This window comes from Palaemon carinicauda, chromosome 32 (assembly GCF_036898095.1).
Source record: "Palaemon carinicauda isolate YSFRI2023 chromosome 32, ASM3689809v2, whole genome shotgun sequence".
Classification (NCBI taxonomy): Eukaryota; Metazoa; Arthropoda; class Malacostraca; order Decapoda; family Palaemonidae; genus Palaemon; species Palaemon carinicauda.
In genome coordinates, this window is record NC_090756.1 from 72,944,751 (window position 1) to 72,968,444 (window position 23,694).

Sequence of the window (23,694 nt, forward strand, 5' to 3'; positions counted from 1 at the left end):
TAAATGTTTAAAAAGGTAAGTTGGCCATACAAAGATCAGAAGGAATAGCACCTTCAGTACGCGATCGGGGTGATGATGACCTACGCACTTGTCTACCGTCGTCTTCCTTCTAGGGTCTTGACTCCCAACTGACAAACTCGATGAGGGTTCCAGGGGGATCCTAGGGGTTGCCTTGACTGAAACAGTCGGAGGGTGTGACGGTGAAGGAAAAACGTTCAGAGGCTTCAGGAGGGTGGAGATGAACGTATTCACCCATGAAAGAAACTCTGAACCTCTAAGTAAACCCTGGAATTCCCTAGGAGAGTGTCCTTTGGGTGGATCTTTAGAAGGAGCTCCTGTCAACGGAGGTGATAACCTCTGGGGCAGGGAAACACATTTCTTCGGGCGCGAAGGAAGGTCTGGACTAATAGGTACGTTTGTGAACCTATTAAGAGGCTCCTTGAACCCTTCTGGAGACAGTGTCGGTCTTCCGCTGGAGGTAGAAGATGCAGAGGGTCTAGGCAAAAGTGTTGGTACCGCACTTGCTCGCTATTCCGACACATCTGCTTGTGAATTGCTCGCGGAAATTGCAGATTTGCTAGTGAAATTGTGAGATTCATGCACAAAATCGCAAGTTTCACGCATCAATGGACGCGATTCATGAGCAGAAGTGCTTACAAGAGGAGCACTGGGAGCCACACAGGAAGAGGAAGGTCTAACACCTTCCTGCTGCCCCAGAGAAGCACCTACGTCCGACGAAGTCAGCAGAGGAGGCCTCTGAGTAGGGACTACTCTAGTTGGAGAACGTGTCACAGCAGGACATGTTTCCAGGCGTCGTGTAGGTGAACGCTTTGCTAAAACTCCCCAGGCATTGAAAGGCACTGGAGGTTTAGCTAGGCGCCTATTTGAGGAATGGTCATTCTCATCATCAGGTTCGGTCATAAGTCGTTTCGAGGGTCAGGTTGAGGGGCTACGTGCAGATTGGCTGAAAGTACACTTACCTATACCTCTAGATGAGGAACGTCTACTCTAGACCTTGATCGCAAACGCGCGGTTCGTGATCGTGAACGGGAGTGTCTAGCTCTTGTTCGAGAACGGCATAAACATCGCGAGTGCCTATCTCGCGAACATGATTGTCGGCCTCGCGAATATGAACGTCATTCTCGTGAACAGTACCCTCGAGAGCGTAGCCGCCTTCGTGAACGGGAGCATCGTCCTCGCGAGCGCAAGCACCATTCTCGTGATCTAGATCGCAGAGATCTAGAATACGTTATCACGAGACTCGTCCTCGTGAAGAGGAATGCCTCCGAGGAGAGCGTTGAGACCTGCGGTCTCGTGAGCGCGAGGCTCTAGAGCGTCAGCGCCCTATAGAAGAAGAGCGCTCGGATTGTGATGACCTATGATCCGAAAGATCTTCCAATCGCCGCAAACGTCGATCAGGGAAGAGAGCCCAGAAGGGCGAGGCGATGGTGATGTTCGTCCTTTAGCGCTGCTGGTGGTAGGAGCGCTGGTCTCCGGAAGATCTACACCTGCAATCTGCAGGTTCTTGTGGGGAGAAACAAAGGGTTGAAGGTTAAGGGACGACGAGGTCCCAGGATGGAGAGAGGGTTCGTTGTCAGCAAGGGGCCGTTGGAGAGGCGAATACAAGTGATCACCTCGTCCATGCATGGAAGGTCCAGGAGAAAGCGAAAGATGGACCTTGCACAGTTCCAGAGCGTGAGATGTAGACGGCTCTGGATATGCATCCTTTCTGGCACCACACTGAAGAAGGCGCAGCAGCTCCTCCTTCGAAGGGGTTCCAAAATCCCTAAGGACCACCACACCTGCAGCAAATTTGAAAGGGAGAATGGCTTGCCAGCGGCTGGAGGAGAAGTTGCTCCTCTAGGGGAAGCAAAAGCCTCCCAGTACCCCAGGGTTGATGAGGAGTTAGTCGATCTGCGCTGCTACTCGATCATCCCTCGGAAGGGTGCGAGGGAGAAGGAGCTTTTGAGAGAGATATGGGGGTGCGAGAAGAAGAACACGCTCTGCTCGCCCCTGAGGGAAAACTGTCGCGCTTCGTCGTCTTCTTCCTACATCGCCAAAACTTCTCCCATTGGGAGGCAGACCACTTCCTACATTCGGCACAGGGTGAACCCTGCTTGCAGCGATGACCTCGGCACGTGGTACACAAAAAGTGCGGGTCGGCCTCCAACGATGACATGAAGGTCCCACACGCGGCATCCTCGCACCCTGGACAGGTTAGCATGGTGAAGGCAATCACAAAAGACACGCACACATGAAAAGAGAAAGCAAAAGTCCAATGACAGTCAGGGAGAGAGCGGACACGTCAGATCTCGACTGATCCAATAGAAAAAGTGACGTCTCTCACTGCTGTGAGAGTATATATAGAGGCAGCTGGGTAGCCGACCCCCCTTACCCGCTCAAGCTATTAGGCAGGGTTGCCATCTCGCAAATTAAGTCTAATGGCTACCTTCTAGCTACGCTGAAAGATAATACACATAAATAACGGAAGGTTTGTTAGTATAGGAACAAAAAGTTATTTGTACATTCAAGTCTAATTATACTTGATAGTAATTAAACTGACTTTTTCTTTCGTCACACTGGAATTCAAATATCCACTTGTAAAAAACAATAATGATACATTAAGTTCTTCAAGTTTCATTGTATGAAAGACACCACACACTTCAAAAAATACATTAAAAGGCAGGGGTCAAGTTGCCAAAAAAATTCAATGAAAATAAGTAACAGAGTTGAAATTAAATTAAAATTCAATAAAATAAAAAAAATCTTACTTGAATCTCCAATTAAAAGGACTCCTCTATTCTTCAACAGTTTCTTAACATCACAACTTCTAAAGATATCACATGCCATAATGTTCCCGTCCTCTACAGCCTAGAAAATATACAGACAATGTGAGACAATATGACAAATTTGTAAAATAATTTGTATTTTTCCTAGCAGATAACTACCCCAACCATTAGTTAGCGGGTGGGGGTAGGAGGTATTGCAGCTACCCCGCTCGCTCACACACCTGAGCTGAGCAACCACTTTTGCTTTCTGGCAAGATTTCCGAGGGGACAGGGTGGCAGGCCAATTTGTATAAATAGCTCCAATTATATGCTGGAAAAAATACAAATTATTTTACAAATTTGTCATTTGTTCCTGCACAAATACAAAACCTTTGCTATTTACAGGGATGACTCACTCTTAGGAGGAAAGAAGTCCTCACCAACTGGCCTTGATTGACCTGGGGTTCTCTCTTCCTCAATGTATGGTTGAGTGTAGTATAAACCCTACCCTCGCTAAAATGAAGTGCTGTAATTAGTGTATGCACTGTTAGTGGCCTGCAGAAGCTGTGTGTTTGTGATATTAGCAATGCAGCTGATCTCAACATAGGAATTCCAGTCATAAAGATACGAAAGTCCTCCCAATACCCTCCCTCGTAGGGGTATTGGGGACACAACAAGTATTGATTCTATACTTAGGATATACAAGGGAAGTGGATCTTACCTGCAGAGGTGAGCTCAGCTGTGCTGAGTACCATGGAGCTAATTCCCCAAAGGGGAAGAAGGTGGAAGGAAGAAAGGAGCCAGTCACTCTTACTCATTCACTCCAGATTAACCTGGGTAACCTTGGCCCTCAACCCTCTGCTACTTGTTCATCAAGGAACTTGAAGTGTATAGACCACTTGTGCAGCCACCACAGGACCAATGGAGAATGTCTCCAGGTTCCTCTGGATAACGTCTTGCAGGTAGTGGGCGGTGAAGGTCATCCGACGCTTCCACACGCCCACTTGCAGTACCTGCGCCACAGTGTAGTTTTTCTTGAACCCCAGGGATATTGCAATTCCCCTGATGCCATGAGCTCGGGGTCATTTGGAAGGACGAGGGTCTGCGTTGAGAGCGAAACCAGGAGGAAAAGCTATTCCTTGTGACCCTTCTCTTGACTTTACCCATGCTGACAAGTAGTGATGGCACGCGGGGGCAAGCTGCTGCCGTTCTTTTAAAGTAACACCTCAGACTCCTGACTGGGCAAAGTACCAGTTGGTCTGGATCTTTGCCAACAGAACGAAGACTCTCTATCCAGAATGGGCCGAACCTAGAATCCAGCACACCTGGATTTTGAGTCTTAGCAATGAATTCAGGGATGAAGGCAAGTACTACTACTCCCCATCTCCTTGAGTGGGAGACATTTGAAGATAGACCATGCAGCTCACTAACACTTTTGGCTGAAGCCAAAGTGAGTAGGAACACCGTCTCCCATGTAAGATGGAGATCTGTTGCCTGCCGCAACGTTTCGTGAGGTGGACGCTTTAGAGACATAAGGACCCGAACCCCGTTCCAACAATGAGGAAATATTTACTCCTTTCAGTTTAAAGGTGAGACCTAAAGCTACCACCTATAACTGCCAAAACTGAGAGAAACATTTCTTACCGAATGTATAACAGGAACTCTGCTATTGTTAGAATAGAGGCATCAGAGGGGGGAGTGATATCCCTTCCATGACACTGGTCACAAAAAAACCCAACCACTTCGCCTGGAAGACTGTCTAGGCATCCTTTCAGCAACTCGTTGCAAAAAGTCTGAGAGAGGGGGTGCTGGACAGTTTCTAGGCATGAATTCAAAGCAAGGCTACAGCTTTGTGGAAGATGTTGGCATGTGGCTGTTTGACTAGATCGTGCTGTGGAGGAAGTTCCCTCGGAAGCTCCATCAGTAGCTGCAGAAGGTCAAAGAACCATTCTGCGTGATGTCATGGCGGAGTCATAGATAAGTTCTTGCTTATCCTTACTTGGCTGAAGACTTTCTTATCTGACAGAACTGGGGAAATGGGGATACATCTATGCTGTCCCACCATTGTTGGTTTGATTGATTGATTTAAAGTTTTCAGGTATCCTGACATCTAAGGTCATTGATGCCAATATAATTTAGTTTATATATGAAAAAAATAAAAGAATATTTAATTAAAATCATAAAAGTTGAATGCCATTATAAAAGTTAAATTGTTTTCAAAAGACCTGCTCCTGAAATAAATCTAAAAATGCCACTTGCATAGTAGGACACATCATGTCCAGGAATCTTGGCAAGGATGAACCTGCCACCTTCACCTCGAGCCTCAAATAAATATCTATTCCTTAAGTTATTATAATTGGGGCATTCGGTCAAAAAATGCCTCACTGTTAGAGGTACTGAATGGTCGTCACAATACGGTTGGTGTTGGCCCTTCAGCAGAAACTCGTGTGGCAACCGAGTGTGATCAATACGGAGACAACAAAGAGACGTCTCCCATTTTCAGGGCATCATGTTATACCTCTAAGGAGATATAACATTTGCAACTTCTCTCATTTTATTGCCATCTAGATTATTCCAGTGCTGTTGCCATTTATTACAAAATAATTTCTTGATATTAGGTAGGAAATCATTGCAAGGAACGGGATACCTTCTTGGTAGCGACTCATATGCAGCATTCTTCGCCAGTAATTCTGCTTTCTCATTCCCAGACACACCTACATGTGCTGGAACCCAACAAAATCGAACCATTATACCTCTCCTTCCAATAATAAAAAGGCATTCTAAAAATTTTAAAACTAGAGGGTTACTAGAATTTCTAAATCTTGAAGGACACTCCTTGCATCACTAAAAATTGAAAAATTACCTCCTTCTCCAACGCTATTTTCTCAATAGCGGTTAATATGCCATACAGTTCGGCAGTAAATATGGAAGCTATTAGAGGAAGTGCACCTCTACAATTAAAATAATTACTATGTACTCCAAATCCAACGCCAGCATCAGATTTGGAGTCATCAGTATATATAAAAGTCGATCCTCTCTGTTCTTCAACATATTCCATAAAAAGAGACCTGGCTTCTAGGTCCGTCATATTCTTCTTAACTTCAATAAAATATTTACAAAAAGATATCTCTGGTAATTTCCATGGAGGCGTTGATGATACCTTGAATGGAAGTACCTTACTTCTAATTATATCCCGACTGTTTAATAATTATTTCAACCGAAAGCCATAAGGTCGAGGAGATTTTGGGTGCAACAAAGTATGTGGGGTGTTTTACAAAGCTTGCAGTCTGAAAGGATAAAGAATTAGGGAGTCTTTATAATTTAAACCAATATCGAATAATGGAAGACATTCGGTAAAGGTCTAGAGGTAACTCCAGCATCAAAAAGGAGATTTGGGATAGCTGAGGTCCTAAACGCACCTGTGGACAATCTAATACCAGCATGATGTATTGAATCTAATATCTTTAATCGGCTTGGGGTGGCTGAGGAGTATGTTTCACATCCATAACTAATTTTGGAAAAAATCAAGCCCTTGTATAATTTTAGAATAGTATTGTGGTCTGCCCCCAAGATGTATGGGATAATACTTTTAAAAGATTCAGAGCCTCAACACATTTGGCTTCTAATACTTTAAGGTGAGAAACTCATGTAAGTCTACAATCAAATATCAAACCTAAAAATTTAGCTTCCCCTACACATGGGATACGTTGACCTTTCATTTTATATATCCGGGTCTGGATGTGCTCCCTGGATACGACAGAAAAGGGATTTTGACGAAGGAAAAATCTATTTCTGGGGAGAGACCTGTCATGCCCAGTGAAAAGGTCCTTCTTTACACTTTTCCGATATAATCTTCCAAATATACCAGAAAAAGATAAAAGCATGGAATGCAGAGGTTACTACCCTCGCGCGAGCACCTTGTGGGTGTCGTGTATACAGCAGGGGCGTGTGAAAACCACTATTCACAGGCTGTCTTCCATTTAGATAATTCCTTCATCAAAGGGAAGGGCCATAACAGAAGCCCTAGAAACCACACTTGGACCACGCCACCGACACCTAACACGAGCGCCCTTTACGACATCCTTCTGCAAGAACATATGGCTTGGCAAGGAAAGGGTGGGTCTGTACAAAATAACCGGGAACGTTTTCACCGGGCGTCACAGGTCTCTCCCCAAAAATAGATTTTTCCTTCGTCAAAATCCCTTTTCTGAGTCGACCTGTGACGCCCGGTGAAAATGTACCAGAGAATGCCTTCCAAGCTCAATAAAGTAATAACATAATGAGGAGAATACAAACACCATGTAAGAAAATAATATAATATAATAATGTAAGTAAACATAAAATTACAAACTAGCCAAAGGACATAGTGAACGTGAGGCTAATAAATAAGAAGACAAGGAAACATCCGAGTGTCCAAACGCAAAACGCATCAAATCTTACATGTCTAAGCATATCTAAACATTAAAGTAACGGTAAATACAATAACAGTTGAATCATAGGAATTAAACATGGTAAATATCTTAGGGCTAACGAACCACCCAGGAGAGTGGCGACGTGATGTGAGTGGCAGGTAGGAGGGAGAAGAGAAGAGATGGAAGAAAGGAAGAAGAGATTAATGGGGAGAGATAAGACTCCCAGCTGCAACCGTAGGGTATCTAAGGGCCTGTAAGTTCTTTAGATAGTGGCGTTTGAAAACCATAGGAGATTTCCAACCCGTATATTTTTTAAGGTCATCAAAGTCCATGTTCTGGAAGTAATTGATGGAGGTAGCTACTGACCGTATATCATGAGCATGGGGAAATCATTTCGGATTAGCATGTTTAATGAAGTAGAGGATTTGTTGTCTGATACCTTGAATGGAAATAGTACCTACTTGTTCTCTGATAAACAAGGGGCCAGACGAGCGGGTGGCAGTTCTAGCTAAAAGGGCCCTGAGAGTAGTGACTGGACACAGAGAAGTATCCTGGGGAAGAGGAATAATCTTCCAAGGGGACCACCTATTTTGCGGATCCTCATTTTTACCTAGGAAAGCTCTGTCCGGAAAAGGAGTACTTCGCCTGAAGGGAGGAAATCTATGTTTTCCGAGTTTCGTGAGAGAGCTGCTAGTTCTGAGATTCTAGCACCTGAGGCCAAAGCCGTTAGAAATAAAGTCTTCCTAAGAAGAGAGATATAAGAGCAGGATTCATTGTCCGTGTCTGACGCAAGTTTGAGGACATCGTTCAGAGACCAAGAGACCTTTTGTGGACAAACCGAGGGTCGAAGCCTAGCACACGCTTTTGGAATAGATGAGAAATAGGAATCAGCTAGGTTAATGTTAAACCCAACAAGGAAAATTTTCTTCAAAGCTGACTTGATGGTGGTTATAGTGCTAGCTGCTAGGCCTTTGTCAAATAGGAACCTAAAGAAAAAGATGGCTAAATTCAGAGACATACGAGTATGGTCTGAATTCTTTAGGAAATCTGCTAGTTTCTTAACGGCCGAATCATAATGACGAATTGTCGAGTCCCTTTTGTCTGATTCGATGAAGAGAACGTTTTCCGGGTCAATGTTTGCGTCTCTACGAGCTGCAAACTTCATGAAGTCCACAAAGTTAGGGTTTTGGCTATCCTTGAGGAATCTGACACAGTCTGAGTTTGGACTACTTGGGTCAGTTTGGGGAATGGGATCGGGAAGGGACGGAGTTTCAACTCGAGGAGGAGAGGAAACCAACTGCTCTTTGGCCAGTGAGGTGCTACTAAAGCCCCTGCCCCTCGGAAGGAGCGTAGTTTGTGTAAAACTTTCATTAGAAGATTCACTGGGGGGAATAGGTAAATCTTCTTCCAATGGTTCCAATCCAGGGTTAATGCGTCCATGGCATAAGCCTGAGGGTCCAGGTTTGGGGTCACATAACAAGGAAGTTTGTGATTCATCTGAGTTGCGAATAGATCTACCTGGAGGCCCGGAACCAGCCTGAGTAACCACCGGAATGAATTTATGTCTAGAGACCATTCTGATTCCAGTGGTTTCGTCCTGGATAGTGAGTCCGCTATCACATTCTGGACTCCTGCTAGGTGAGTTGCTGACAGGAACCAGTTCTTTTCTGTTGCCAAAGCGAAGATAGTGACCAGGACCTGATTCAGGTTGGGTGACTTGGATCCTCCTCTGTTGACGCAGTGTACTACGGCTGTGCTGTCTGACACTACTCTGATGTGGGTCGACCTCGGAGGAGAGAGTCTCTTCAGGGTCAAGAACACTGATATGGAACTGTTTCATGGCGGGTGACCAAGAGCCCTGAAACATTTGATGTTCGGAGTAACCCCCCCCCCCATCCACTCAGAGACGCATCTGTATGAATTGTCACTTGTGGAGGTGGGAATTGTAGAGGAACCGATTTGGAGAGGTTCCTCGGTTCTGACTATGGGCGTAGTCTCATTTTCAGGACAGAGGGGATCTTCGAGACCTTGTCTCTTAACGGTACTGTAGCTTTCTTTCTCCAAACTCGACTGATGTCTTTGAGTTTGGCTTTTAATAGGAGATCTGTTACTGAAGCGAATTGGAGACGGCCGAGGATTCTTTCTAAAGCTCTTCTGGACACCTGTTTGTGTTTGAGAAAATTCCTGATCTTGGAAGCTATTTCTCTTACCTTTTTGAAAGAAAGGGATAGCTTGTGCTTTGAAAGGTCCCACTGAATGCCTAACCATTCGAAGTGGCCTGATGGTTGCAGGCGGGACTTTTGGAGATTGACCCGAAATCCCAGGTTGGCATGAAATCGAAGTACTTTCGTCTTAGCTCTGTTGCATTCCAGGGTCGACCGAGCACAAATGAGCCAGTCGTCCAGATAAGCAATGATCTGTATCCCTTGGTTCCTGAGTTGTTATAACACTGTCTCTCCCAGTTTCGTGAATATCCTGGGTGCAATGTTGAGGCCGAAGGGCATGACTTTGAACGCAAAGGCTTTCCTGCCTAGGCGGAAGCCTAAGTAAGGAGAGAAGTTTCGAGCTATTGGTACATGATAATAGGCGTCGGTAAGATCGATAGAGGTGGTGACGGCCCCACGGGGAAGTAAGGTCCGTACCTGAGATTGATTGATTGATTGATTCAAAGTTTTCAGGCATCCTGACATCTGAGGTCATTGACGCCGGTAACATTTAATTTATGTATACAAAAATAAAAGATAAAATAAAATAAAAAATAAAAGAGTATTCAATTAAAATCATAAAAGTTGAATGTAATAAAAGTTAAATATTTTTCAGAAGACCTGCTTCTGAAATAAATCTAAAAATGCCACTTGCATGGTAGGACACATCATTTCCAAGAATCTTGGCAAGGATGAACCTGCCACCCTCACCTCGAGCCTCAAACAAATATCTATTCCGCAAGTTGTTATAATTGGGGCATTCGGTCAACAAATGCCTTACTGTTAGAGGTACTACACAGTCGTCACAATATGGTTGGTGTTGGCCCTTCAGCAAAAACTCGTGTGTAAACCGAGTGTGACCAATACGGAGACGACAAAGAGACGTCTCCCATTTTCGGGGCATCATATTATACCTCCAAGGAGATATGTCATTTGTTATCTCTCGCATTTTATTGCCATCTTGACTATCCCATTGCTGTTGCCATTTATTGCAAACCAATTTCTTGATGTCAGGTAAGAAATCATCACAGGGAATGGGATACCTTCTTGGCAGCAACTCTGATGCAGCCTGCTTAGCCAGTGAATCTGCCTTCTCATTCCCAGACACACCTACATGTGCTGGAACCCAACAAAATTGAACTGTTATACCTCTCCGTCCAATTATGAAAAGCCATTCTAAAATCTTTAAAACTAAAGGGTTATTAGAATTAAAAACTTCCATAGCTTGAAGGACACTCCTTGCATCACTAAAAATTGTAAAATTACCCTCCTTCTCCAACGCTATTTTCTCAATAGCGGTTAATATGCCATACAGTTCGGCAGTAAATATGGAAGCGGTCAGAGGAAGTGCACCTCTACAATTAAAACCATTACTATGTACTCCAAATCCAACGCCAGCATCAGATTTGGAGCCATCAGTATAGATAAAAGTTGATCCTCTATGTTCTCTAACATGTTCATTAAAAAGAGACCTGGCTTCTAGGTCTGACATATTCTTCTTATCTCCAATAAAATATTTACAAAAAGATATCTCTGGTAACTTCCATGGAGGCGTTGGTGATACCTTGAATGGAAGTACCTTATTTCTAATTAAATCCAGACTATTTAATAATCGTTTCACCCGAAAGCCATAAGGTTGAGGAGATTTTGGGTGCAACTCAAAGTATGATGCATGTCTTACAAGGCTTGCAGTCTGAAAGGCGAGAGAGTTAGGGAGTCTTTGCAATCTAAACCAATACCGAAGAATGGAAGACATTCGGTATAGGTCTAGAGGTAACTCTCCAGCATCAACAAGGAGACTTGGGATAGGCGAGGTTTTAAAAGCTCCAGTAGACAATCTAATACCTGCATGATGTATCGAGTCTAATATTTTTAACCGGCTTGGGGTGGCTGAAGAATATACCTCACAACCATAACTAATTTTGGAAAAAATCAAGGCCTTGTATAATTTTAAAATAGTATTGCGGTCTGCCCCCCACGATGTATGGGACAATACTTTTAAGATATTCAGAGCTTCAACACATTTAGCTTTTAATGCTTTTAAGTGAGAAACCCATGTCAGCCTACAATCAAATATCAAACCTAAAAATTTAGCTTCTCTTGCACATGGTATCCGTTGACCTTTAATGAATATATCCGGGTCTGGATGTACTCCCCGGATACGACAAAAATGGACAACGGTAGTTTTACTTGTCGAGAACTTAAATCCATTCATGTCAGCCCACTGGATAATTTTATCAATAGAGTGTTGGATTTTTCTCTCAACCATTGCCATTCTAGCGCCAGCAAATGATATTGAGAGATCATCCACAAATAATGTTGAGAGAACATCCTGGGGAATGGCTTTGGATATCCCATTAATTGCTAGTGCAAAAAGGGTTACACTCAGCACACTACCCTGAGGAACTCCTTCTTCCTGGCACTTACTCTCAGATAGTGTTTCCCCAACTCTCACTTGAAAAACTCTACGTGAAAGAAATGCCTGAATAAATAGTGGCAGCTCTCCTCTCAATCCCAATTCATGAATGGTTTTAAGTATACCATATCTCCATGTGGTATCATATGCCTTTTCAAGGTCAAAGAATACTGTAACATGGTGCTGTTTGGAAGCAAAGGCTTCACAAATAGAAGACTCTAGTCGTATCAACACATCAGTCGTTGAGTGCATTTTTCGGAATCCACATTGAATCGGTGATAAAATACCTTTCTTTTCAAGGTACCATATCAGCCTTGCATTGACCATCTTCTCCATGATTTTACATAAACAAGATGTCAATGCAATAGGACGATAGTTTGCTGCTAAAAACTTGTCTTTACCGGGTTTTAAAAAGGCTAAAATAATGGCTAGTTCCCAAACACTTGGGTAACTATGATCATGCCATATTCTATTAATAATACTTAAAATAAATAGCTTTGTATTAAAATGTACATGTTTAATCATTGCATATGGAATTCCATCGGGTCCAGGGGCTGTATCGTTGCAATGAGCAAGTGCGGAATCAAATTCTCTTTCAGTGAAAGGAGAATTATACGACTCTTCCCTTCTTGTTGCAAAATTTAAAATTTTCTTTTCTTCAGCGCTCCTATACTGGTGACCAGGGGCTCCTTCACACTTGCTGGATACATTTGAAAAATGATTAGCCAGGGCATTGCTAACTTCCTTTGCTTCAGTTACATACTGGCCATTCACCCTCAACACTGGTGGTGGGTTGGGGGTGAATTTGCCAGCTATCTTTTTTACTTTCCTCCACACAGAAGATGGTGGTGTTCTACTGTTAATGGAGGAAACAAAAGACATCCATGACTGGCGCCTTGCTTCTTTCATGGCACGACGGAACTGTGCTCTACATTTCTTGTACATAATTAAATTCTCATCAGTTCTGCATCTACGCAATCGTGTTAAAGATCTTCTTGTGGCTCTGTGCAGGGCAGTTAGTTCTGAAGACCACCACGGGACTGGTCGTCGTTTGAATAACCCTGTTGTTTTTGGAATTGAATTGACTCCTGCTGTATGGAGAGTTCCATTCAGTAAGTCTATGGCATCATCGATATTTTCAACTTGTCCTGCATCCCCCTCAATTTCGCTTAGCTCACGAAATTTACCCCAGTCCGCCTTGTCAAGATTCCATCGTGGCGATCCCTGTAAAGGTGGACCATTGTTGGTGTTTATAATGATTGGTGCGTGATCACTAGTATGCCAATCATCTAATGTTCTCCAATCGAAGTCTATTAGGCAATTAGAGCTTACGATTGCTAGGTCAATACATGACAAGGTACCTGTCTGGACATGAAAGTGTGTGGGCTCTCCTGTATTAAGGAGTCCCACATCTTCATTTTCCACAATTGATGATATGATATTTCCCCTCGTGTTTGCTAAAACATCACCCCACAAAGGATGTCTACCATTCAAATCTCCAAGTAAAAGAAAAGGTTGAGGGAGTTGTTGAATCACCTCCACTAAGTTGTCATACAAAATGTTATCATTTGGAGGCAAGTACAGAGAACAAATTGTATATTTTCGCCCTATGTCGATCTGTACAACCACTGCCTGCAGAGGTGTACGAATAGACAGAGAAACTTGGGGAACATCTCGACGAACGTATATGAGACTTCCGCCATGGCTCCCCACTTGGTGATCATATGGTGTCCTATAACTAATGTATTCGCGAGGACATGGGGTATTATGATCAAGTTTGCTCTCCTGTAGACAAATAATTATGGGGGAATGCTCATGAATAAGGAGCTTAAGTTCTTCATATTTGGCCCTTAAACCCTGACAATTCCATTGCAAAATGGAGGAAAAAACTATGGTTTATAATTTGGTAGACCCCTTGGATGGAGTCTTCCCATTAGCAGTTTTTGATCTAACACTATTTTTAGGTGGTTTTATTAAAGAAGGTCTTGATAGATTGGGTTTAGAATTTATGATTTTCTTTTTGTCTTTTTGATCTGATTGTTGAGGAGGTTGGTGGACCTCCACTTGAATTTCCGATTTATTTAAATTGACTTCCAGATTAGAAATATCAACAGACAAATCATCATATTTATTTGACGTCGTAATTTTGATATTTCTTATGGAAGGGGGTGAGAGAGATGGAGGTCTCTCTCTTTTCCGATTAGTAGGTTTTGAGCTACCAGGTTTTTGCACCTTCCCCAATACAGGTGCACCTGGTAACTTAGTGTCAGGTGGCATCTCCATCAAATCAGGCAAGGACATGGCCTGGGAGAGGTTAGTACTAATGTTAGTAATGGGGGACGAAGGCTGTACAGAAATGGGCAATGACCCATTTTTAATACGCTGTGGCAAAGCCTCAGAAGGCAATACGATTACTTTGTCATGCAGTACTTTATCATCAGAGGTTGTATTTCTTTTCTTAGAATTACTGGCAGTGCTAGGTGGGGTTGCTGTCTCCTGTGGTAAATTTACCTTTGATTTTAAGGCCTTTGCATAGCTGGTTGATTTATTCAACATTCTTTTTGCATGTCCCACACTTATGTGTTCTAAACTTGATTTGTTTAGGGCAGCTTCCTCCAACTTATACAGTTCGCATATCCTATCAGTTGATTTATGATTCAAATTGCAATTTGAACACCTGGCCTCAAGTGTACATTCTCCATGATAAGTTTTGGAGCAAATACCACACATTTTTCCATTTTTGCAAACTTTGGATGGGTGTCCAAATTTAAAACAATTAAAACATTGCAGGGGCTTTTGTTTGAAAGGTCGAACTTTAATCCTTTCATTTTCAATAAAAATATGGAAAGGTACATCAGCATCCTGGAAAGTAAGTATAATCATTGAAGTTCCAGGAACCTTATGCACTTTCCATACATTTAATGGACACATAGAAAGTATCTCCTCCTCTGTAAATTCGTATAGGTCCTTATTAAAGACCACTCCCCTTCCATAACTAAAATTTAGATGAGGTTTCATTTCCAATGTAATTTCATCACTGCCTGTCTGTAAGTTAGACAGTATTGCAGACTGAGTCGAAGATTTGGCATGGATGAGATAACTGTTCTTCCCAAAACGAGATATATCTCCAGGTGCTATGGTTCCTACTTTTTTTTGGATAAACTTACATATCTTAAAATAATTCCCTATTATCCCTTTAGGTTCAGCTAAGAGCCACATAGGTGGTTTGGGTTTTCTCTGTGAAGGCATGGGTACATTTCTATCTTTTTCAAACCAATCAGCAGGTTTGTACACATCCAATTCCTTTGGGACCTTATCACAAAGAGCTCCCATGATGTTCAATTCGTTAATTTTGATACTACTAATATTACTTATGGCATTAAACGCTTCATCATGACTTTCAAAAGATATCCAAGAGTCCCATTTTTCATCTCCAAGTCGCATCCGTATTTCCTTTATCAATCCATAGCACTCAAATGCTCTATATATATCATCATAATTTGTCTCTAATGGGATTTGGGAAACATGAAGGAATCGTAGTTTCCCTGTGTTACCCAAATTGCTAGATTTTTTAGCATCAGTAGAGTGGTCCTTTTTAGTTCGAAGGTCGTCAACAGAGTTTTCCTTAATTTCAGTAGCAGAAGTCGTCAACAGTGCCGGGGGGGAGTCAGCAAATCCAGGGGATGGGGAGTCAGTATTTGAAGGGTCCATATTTAAGGGAGGGATTTTCAGGTTTTTTGTTGTTTTGTTGGGGTACCTGCTTGAGAATTATAAGAAAGTATCATACGTTGGAAAGGAAATTTGCATTCGCCACTATCGGCACAATGAGAGTATATTTCCCCGATGGTCCACTCCATACCCTACCCGAAGGATAGCATCAAAACAGATATAGAGGCACAGGTGTAAGCTAAACCCGCCTGTTAGGACTGAGACCAAAGTAATATGGAATCATCCTCCCCATATCTGTAATGATGGGCTTCCGGCCAAAAGCCAAGAGTCCCACCTCAAGGATTGGATCCCCCTGGATTCCGATGACCCAACCCTTGAGAGTAGTTCCGCCAAAAAGGTCCAAACCATCTTTGGGATGGCTGAGATCATCCAATACTCTCATATATAGCTTTGAATGCGAATACCTCCCAACCGTGATCCCTTCTCCCATTCATCTAAGCAGGCAGTAATAACGAATGTGGAAATATCCACGCCATTTAAATAAAATAGAAAAAAATAGATAAAAAAATAAATGAACAAATAAAATAAATAAATATATATATATGCATACATCTACATATATATATATATAACTAAGAAAAATAATAATCATAGAGATAGGACAGCAAGATGAAGGAAAGGAAATTTGATAAAATTAGGAGAAGGTCGAAGTAATATTAAGCAGAAGAAAAAGATGAAAGAGAGAAATTTAGATTCGAACTGGGGGAGCAATTTCCCGAAGTTCGAGAGCCCTCTTGCCCGTCACCAAGATTCAGCACGGGAATGAAATGCCGTGCTGAAGCTCAATGACTTCATCAAGGCATTCTCTCATTAAGAGGGCCGTACCTGAGAGATAGTCAACATCCGGAACTTGTCGCAGAGAATGTAAGAGTTTAGTTTTGACAAGTCCAGGACCACTCTCAATGCCGACGAGCCTTTCTTCGGAACTGTAAACAGGCGGCCTTGGAACTTCAGCGATCGAACCCGTTTGATTGCTTTCTTCTTGAGTAACTCTGTGGTGTACTCTTTCAGGATGGGAGTGGGTTTCTGGAAGAAGGTCACTGGTGGAGGTGGAGAACCCTGTGACCATTTCCACCCCAAACCTTTGGAGATTATGCTGTGAGCCCACGGACTGAAGGTCCAATGGTTTCGAAAGTGGTAAAGTCTCCCCCCTACCGGGACCACATCATTGCGAGGGAGTGAATCTAGGTCCTTTCCCTCCCCAAGCACCTCTTGTCCTAGGTCCGCCTCATTGGCAGAACTGTCCTCTACCCCTGTAGCTTCCTCTCTGGTGTCCACGAAAGAAACATGAGGGTTCGTAGCTAGGGTTGTATGCAGGAGAGGGCATCCAAACGGGGTTGGGTTATGTACCTGGGGGAGCAGTGAGGTAGACCACCTGTTGAGGGGGATTCGGTTGCTGAGACGTCGAAGCAGAGGGAGACTGTGATGACGAGTGGGAAACTGACGATTGATGGTAGTGAACCCGGTTCGTCTTGTAAGGGGTAAATCTCGGCTTCTTCTTGAAGAAAGCTTACTTTTGGGCTTCGACCTTCCTTTTGGCAGTGAGGCCCCACCTTACTTGCAAATTTTGGTTTGCTCTCGCAGCGTCCTGCAGAACCTTGTTCACCTCTTCCTGAGGAAAGAGGGTTTTACCCCAGCAGGAGGAAGCTATCAGCCTGTTCGGTTCATGTCTGATAGAGGCCTCAGGCAGAACGTATTTCCTGCGACTAACCCGAGTCGACCGGAAATCGTGTAGGTCGATTTGGTAGGACAGAAACAGGTTCTTCGTGAATATCCGGAACAAGGTCTCAGTCGGATAAAGCGAGGCCAGGGACTCCACGGAGGTAATGGAGTGGAGAGACCTAGCTAACCTATTTCGTGCCTCAAACTCAGTCCTGAGAAGATTCTCCGGTAATTTGGGAAGCTTTTCGGAAAACAGAGTAGAGGCGCAGTCTGGGTCTAACTTCCCTACTGTGAAAGTAGAGGAAGCATCGTCCCAGGTAGTAGAGGTACTCGGGATGAGCATGGAGGTGGGGTCCGTCACTTTAAGAGCCGGCATGGCAGAACCTTCTTTGACAGCTTGAATAGTAAGATCTGTCAATTTATCCGTAATAGGTAAGGTAATAGCAGGAGCAGTTGTAAATATGGTGTAGGCCCCTTTGTGTGGGGTGAGCTTGGAATTAGCGCACCCCCATTCAGACAACGTCCTGGCCCAGACATCTTGGGCCTGTTCTTTAGGAAATATTACCGTTTCCTTCGGTACCTTGTCTAACCTAACCAAGGCATGCTCTTTCAAACGGACGAAGCCGTTGAATGGGAATTCTAGTCCCGGAGGGTAAAATTCTAGGTCCTCTAGAGGGCGGGTGCCTATGCCATCCAGAGTTATGGTACCATCTATATATGGAGCATGCAAGGCAAACCTCCATGGGTTGTTTTTATCGAAGGGGGGTAACTTCAACGCGTCTGGGGCTGAAGGAGGAGGCGTCTGAGTTCCTGAACGGATCAGATTTGCCACCATATCTTTGAGCTCCATCATAGCTCCTTGGCTTGCCCTAGAATGTTGTTGTATCTGCTCTTTAACAATATCCCTGATCAGGTCGGCGGCGAAGCAGGGATCCTGAGCACTACCCACTGACGAAACCTTGGACTTAGCGGACTTCGTCTTTTTTAGCAGTCACGGTTTTATGTAAGATAATATGAACATCAGGATCCTTTGAGGGTCCGGGGACCGGTGACGCAGATAATGGCAAAGCTGAAGGCTTAAAGGTATGTAGTGGCTTCACCTTGGGTCGTACAGGGACGGAGGGATCCCGAGGAGAAGCCGTAGGCTTATCAAAGCCGAGGAAGGAAGAGGTAGAGGAAGGAGTGAGAGATAAAAGGGGGTCCACCAACTCAGCACCACCTACCTGCTCGTCCATGGGTTCGACGTCCAAATCTAGAGAGGACACGTCCCCCGCCAATAAAGCTTCCTCTTTCGTTGGGATGGTTGCTCTAACCGCCTCAATTAACGGGGCCGCTGTCTCCGGTGGAACTGCTGCAGTGGTAGAACCCGGGAACAGACGAGAGGCCATGTCTCCGTCGAGGAGATAGGGTGCGCCAGACGGAGCATTCCTTCCAAAGCCTGACACCCAAGGACGGAGAGCAGCTCTTGCAGCCCGGAGAGAGTCATCATCAGCCTGAAAGACGTGAGGGGATTAGTGATAAAGGAGAAGACCGTTCTCCGCAATAAGCAATGTATACATATATAAATAACAAATTAAATCATCGCCAAAGGATAAAAAAGGAACAAACTAGAACCAACTTACATCATCGTTCAGGAGTAGGGAGGACAGCTCGTAGCAGAGCGTGCACGACTCCGGGAACCACACCATGTAGGAGGCTTGTCCCGGTTCCCGAGAGAAGGATATGGCGCAATGCGCATGGGACCGGCATAGGTCATGGCCCACGGGATCATTAAAGCCAGCGGGGCATCCCTTGGCAGCGCAGCGGACCTTCTGTAAAAGAAAGGAGACATAAGTCTGGATGTTCCTTGAGACTCTGGTCATTGATCAGATCAACCAAAAGAGTCTAGATAACATTAATTATGTGTGCATAGCATGGTTCCATAATTGAGAGCTGGAGTTACATATTAATATATTAAAACAAAATCAGAATAAACTACCCTGTACACTGCGGATCCACGGACGAGCCGAGGATGCAGTGACAGGTCTGTAACCAAGTAATATGTAACTATAATCATCAGTGGTAAGTTAATGTTAACCTCAATGCTGATCGTCTGGGTGATCTCCGGTGAAGCCGGAGGTCCGGTGAAAAAAGGTCCGTAATAATGAAATTGTGATTAATAATGAAAAGGTTCGTGTGCATAAGGCCGAAGCCAGAGTCCGAGTGCAGGGGTTCACCGTTGCACTCCAAATATCTGACTAGGTTCCAAACTCAATGAGTATCCCTTATGGCAGAGTAGAACTCAAGGAGGAGAGGATGAACGTTCCGAACCTACTCCCAAGGCGGAGCGGGGAGATGACAGAACTATGGGTGGCGGCATAAAGCGGGCCCAAAATAATGACTCATACACAAACGGGACCTATTAATAATGCTAGCTATATTAACAGTACAGTAACCACATAATAAAATAAAACGTAAATATCATAAAACGTAAATACCATAAACCCTTAGAAGGAGAGGGGGGAGGGATAACCCGTGAGCATATAAAACGGAAAACGGGAAATCCACCTCTCCTACTCGAGATTAAGAAAGAAAACGAGAGAAAGGGTAACTCGTAACTGTAGCAACAGAAAACGAGAACTCCATGCTCACGCTCTCATGGTTACACTATAAAGAACTAAAAGCACACAATAATATGATGTAAGAATAATAATAAAATTGTAATAACCATGAACGAAGAATAACGACTGCGTAACAAATAAATATAAAGATATACTGTAGTCTAAAAACGAACGCCTTCCCGAGGCGGGTACTTAAACTATAATAAAGCCAAGGACGTTATTCTTTGTTCGTCCAAATTGGACTTGCTAACAAAAAATACCATAGTAAAACAATAATAAAATAATGATAACAAAAATGGTTCAAAAATCGTAAGTGATTTAACCAAGAACCTAAATGACAGAGTACCAGATGGGCAATATTAACATGAAATTCCAGCGAGTCAAACAAAGCAACAATGGCTGCCGACGCCGAGGAAGGCCAAGCCGATCCAAAATTAAAATCCACACTACTGGAAAGAGAACAAATGCCCAGTACTGTAAAAAGCCGTCAAAACAAACTATGGTACTTAACATTGGTAAATGTGAAGTAGTAGCGTCAGTCATGATGAATTAAATCCAAAAACCGGAAAAACACCAAGAGCACAAACAAATACGACCAAGCGAGCAAGTCCAAAACAGAAGGATATCCTAGAGGGCGCTCGTGTTAGGTGTCGGTTGCGTGGTCCAGGTGTGATTTCTAGGGCCTCTGTTACAGCCCTTCCCTTTGATGAAGGAATTATCTAAATGGAAGACAGCCTGTGAATAGTGGTTTTCACACGCCCCTGCTGTATACATGACACCCACAAGGTGCTCGCGCGAGGGTAGTAACCTCTGCATTCCATGCTTTTATCTTTCTCTGGTATATTTGGAAGATTTATATCAGGAAAGTGTAAAGAAGGACCTTTTCACCGGGCATCACAGGTCGACCCAGAAATGTACAATACAGTAGTAGTTTTACTTGTTGAGAACTTAAATCCATTCATATCGGCCCACTGGATAATTTTGTCAATTGAGAGTTGTAGTTTTCTCTCAACCATTGCCATTCTAGCTCCAGCAAATGATATGGAGAGATCATCCACAAATATTGTTGAGAGGACATCCCAGGGAATGGCTGAAGATATCCCATTAATTGCTAGTGCAAAAAAGGTTACACTCAGCACACTGCCCTGAGGAACTCCTTCTTCCTGGCATTTACGCTCTGATAGAGCTTCCCCCACAATCACTTGAAAAATTCTATGTGAAAGAAATGACTGAATAAATAGCAGAAGCTCTCCTCTCCATCCCAATTCATGAATTGTTTTCAGTATACCATATCTCCAAGTGGTATCATATGCCTTTTAAAGGTAAAAAAAGAAGACTGTCACATGGTGGTGTTTGGAAGCAAACACTTCACAAATAGAGGACTCAAGTCGTATAAACACATCAGTCGTTGAGTGCATTTTTCTGAATGGGTGAATAATACCCTTCTTTTCAAGGTACCACATCAGCCTTGCATTGACCATCTTCTCCATGATTTTACATAAACAAGATGTCAATGAAATAGGTACGTAGTTTGCTGCTAAACACTTGTCCTTACCGGGTTTTAAAAAGGCTAAAATAATGGCTAGTTCCCAAACACGTGGATAACTATGATCACGCCATATTCTATTAATAACGCTTAAAATAAACAACTTTGTTTTAAAGTGACAAATTCATAGATAATTTGTATTTTTCCTAACTATACAAACCTTAGCTATTTAATATGGATATTACTTTCGGCGTAGCTGAAATGACAAGCCATTAAAATTTAACAAGGGTTTACTACCCACACCGCTAGTTAGCGGGGTTGGGGAGGGTAGCTTGCTACCCCCCCCCCCCCCCAACACACACACCTGTGCTTGAGCTCACTTTGCTCGGAGGTAGGACTTCAAGGGGGATAGGGCTGGTGGGCAAGTTTGGTTAAATAGCTAAGGTTTGTATAGTTAGGAAAAATACAAATTATCTAAGAATTTGTCATTTGTTCTATAGCTACGATGGTGAAGATGGGTTGATTTCAATTCTAAGTACAAAACACCTGAATTCGACAGGTATAAGTACAGAAGAATTGTCATTGACTTTTATCTTTCTTCGTGGCCAAGTGGTTTAGTCACTGTCTATACAAGCTTGCCGACCAGGGTTCGATTCCCGGCCGGACCCAAGCTCTTGTCTTTGTGTGATTTCGCCTGGGGCTCTGATCCTGAAGTCGTTAAGAGAATCCAGACATTAATGTATCAAAAATATATATGGCTTATTTGAATATGAAAAACACATCTAAATGTGGAAAATTTATCATTAATTGAATGCCAAGTAACAAACTACCAATTAGCTACCATGGTGAAGATGGGTTGATTTCAATTCTAAGTACAAAACACCTGAATTCGACAGGTATAAGTACAGAAGAATTGTCATTGACTTTTATCTTTCTTCGTGGCCAAGTGGTTTAGTCACTGTCTATACAAGCTTGCCGACCAGGGTTTGATTCCCGGCCGGACCCAAGCTCTTGTCTTTGTGTGATTTCGCCTGGGGCTCTGATCCCGAGGTCGTTAAGAGAATCCAGACATTAATGTATCAAAAATATATATGGCTTATTTGAATATGAAAAACACGTCTAAATGTGCAAAATTTATCATTAATTGAATGCCATGTAACAAACTTCCAATTACCGGTAGCTACGATGGTGAAGATGGGTTGATTTCAATTCTAAGTACAAAACACCTGAATTCGACAGGTATAAGTACAGAAGAATTGTCATTGACTTTTATCTTTCTTCGTAGCCAAGTGGTTTAGTCACTGTCTATACAAGCTTGCCGACCAGGGTTCGATTCCCGGCCGGACCCAAGCTCTTGTCTTTGTGTGATTTCGCCTGGGGCTCTGATCCCGAGGTCGTTAAGAGAATCCAGACATTAATGTATCAAAAATATATATGGCTTATTTGAATATGAAAAACATGTATAAATGTGCAAAATTTATCATTAATTGAATGCCAAGTAACAAACTACCAATTAGCTACGATGGTGAAGATGGGTTGATTTCAATTCTAAGTACAAAACACCTGAATTCGACAGGTATAAGTACAGAAGAATTGTCATTGACTTTTATCTTTCTTCGTGGCCAAGTGGTTTAGTCACTGTCTATACAAGCTTGCCGACCAGGGTTCGATTCCCGGCCGGACCCAAGCTCTTGTCTTTGTGTGATTTCGCCTGGGGCTCTGATCCCGAGGTCGTTAAGAGAATCCAGACATTAATGTATCAAAAATATATATGGCTTATTTAATAATGAAAAACACGTCTAAATGTGCAAAATTTATCATTAATTGAATGCCAAGTAACAAACTACCAATTAGCTATGATGGTGAAGATGGGTTGATTTCAATTCTAAGTACAAAACACCTGAATTCGACAGGTATAAGTACAGAAGAATTGTCATTGACTTTTATTTTTCTTCGTGGCCAAGTGGTTTAGTCACTGTCTATAACAAGCTTGCCGACCAGGGTTCGATTCCCGGCTGGACCCAAGCTCTTGTCTTTGTGTGATTTTGCCTGGGGCTCTGATCCCGAGGTTGTTAAGAGAATCCAGACATTAATGTATCAAAAATATATATGGCTTATTTGAATATGAAAAACACATCTAAATGTGCAAAATTTATCATTAATTGAATGCCAAGTAACAAACTACCAATTAGCTACGATGGTGAAGATGGGTTGATTTCAATTCTAAGTACAAAACACCTGAATCCGACAGGTATAAGTACAGAAGAATTGTCATTGACTTTTATCTTTCTTCGTGGCCAAGTGGTTTAGTCACTGTCTATACAAGCTTGCCGACCAGGGTTCGATTCTCGGCCGGACCCAAGCTCTTGTCTTTGTGTGATTTCGCCTGGGGCTCAGATCCCGAGGTCGTTAAGAGA

The 23,694-nt window shown here is 43.1% G+C and overlaps 1 protein-coding gene across 4 annotated transcripts in view; it reads right to left on the minus strand.

Moving 5' to 3' along the window:
* The window catches only part of LOC137625386 (uncharacterized), a 622,677-nt gene that overhangs the window by 400,598 nt on the left and 198,385 nt on the right, over positions 1-23,694 (minus strand). For 3 of the 4 annotated variants that reach the window (XM_068356251.1, XM_068356250.1, XM_068356249.1), the window contains one exon: positions 2,772-2,871. The exons of the other annotated variant lie outside the window; for it this stretch is intronic. In XM_068356251.1, coding sequence (XP_068212352.1) covers positions 2,772-2,850 — 79 coding nt within the window. In that variant the 5' untranslated portion in view covers positions 2,851-2,871. The remainder of the gene's footprint in view (positions 1-2,771; positions 2,872-23,694) is intronic. 4 annotated transcript variants of the gene reach the window in all.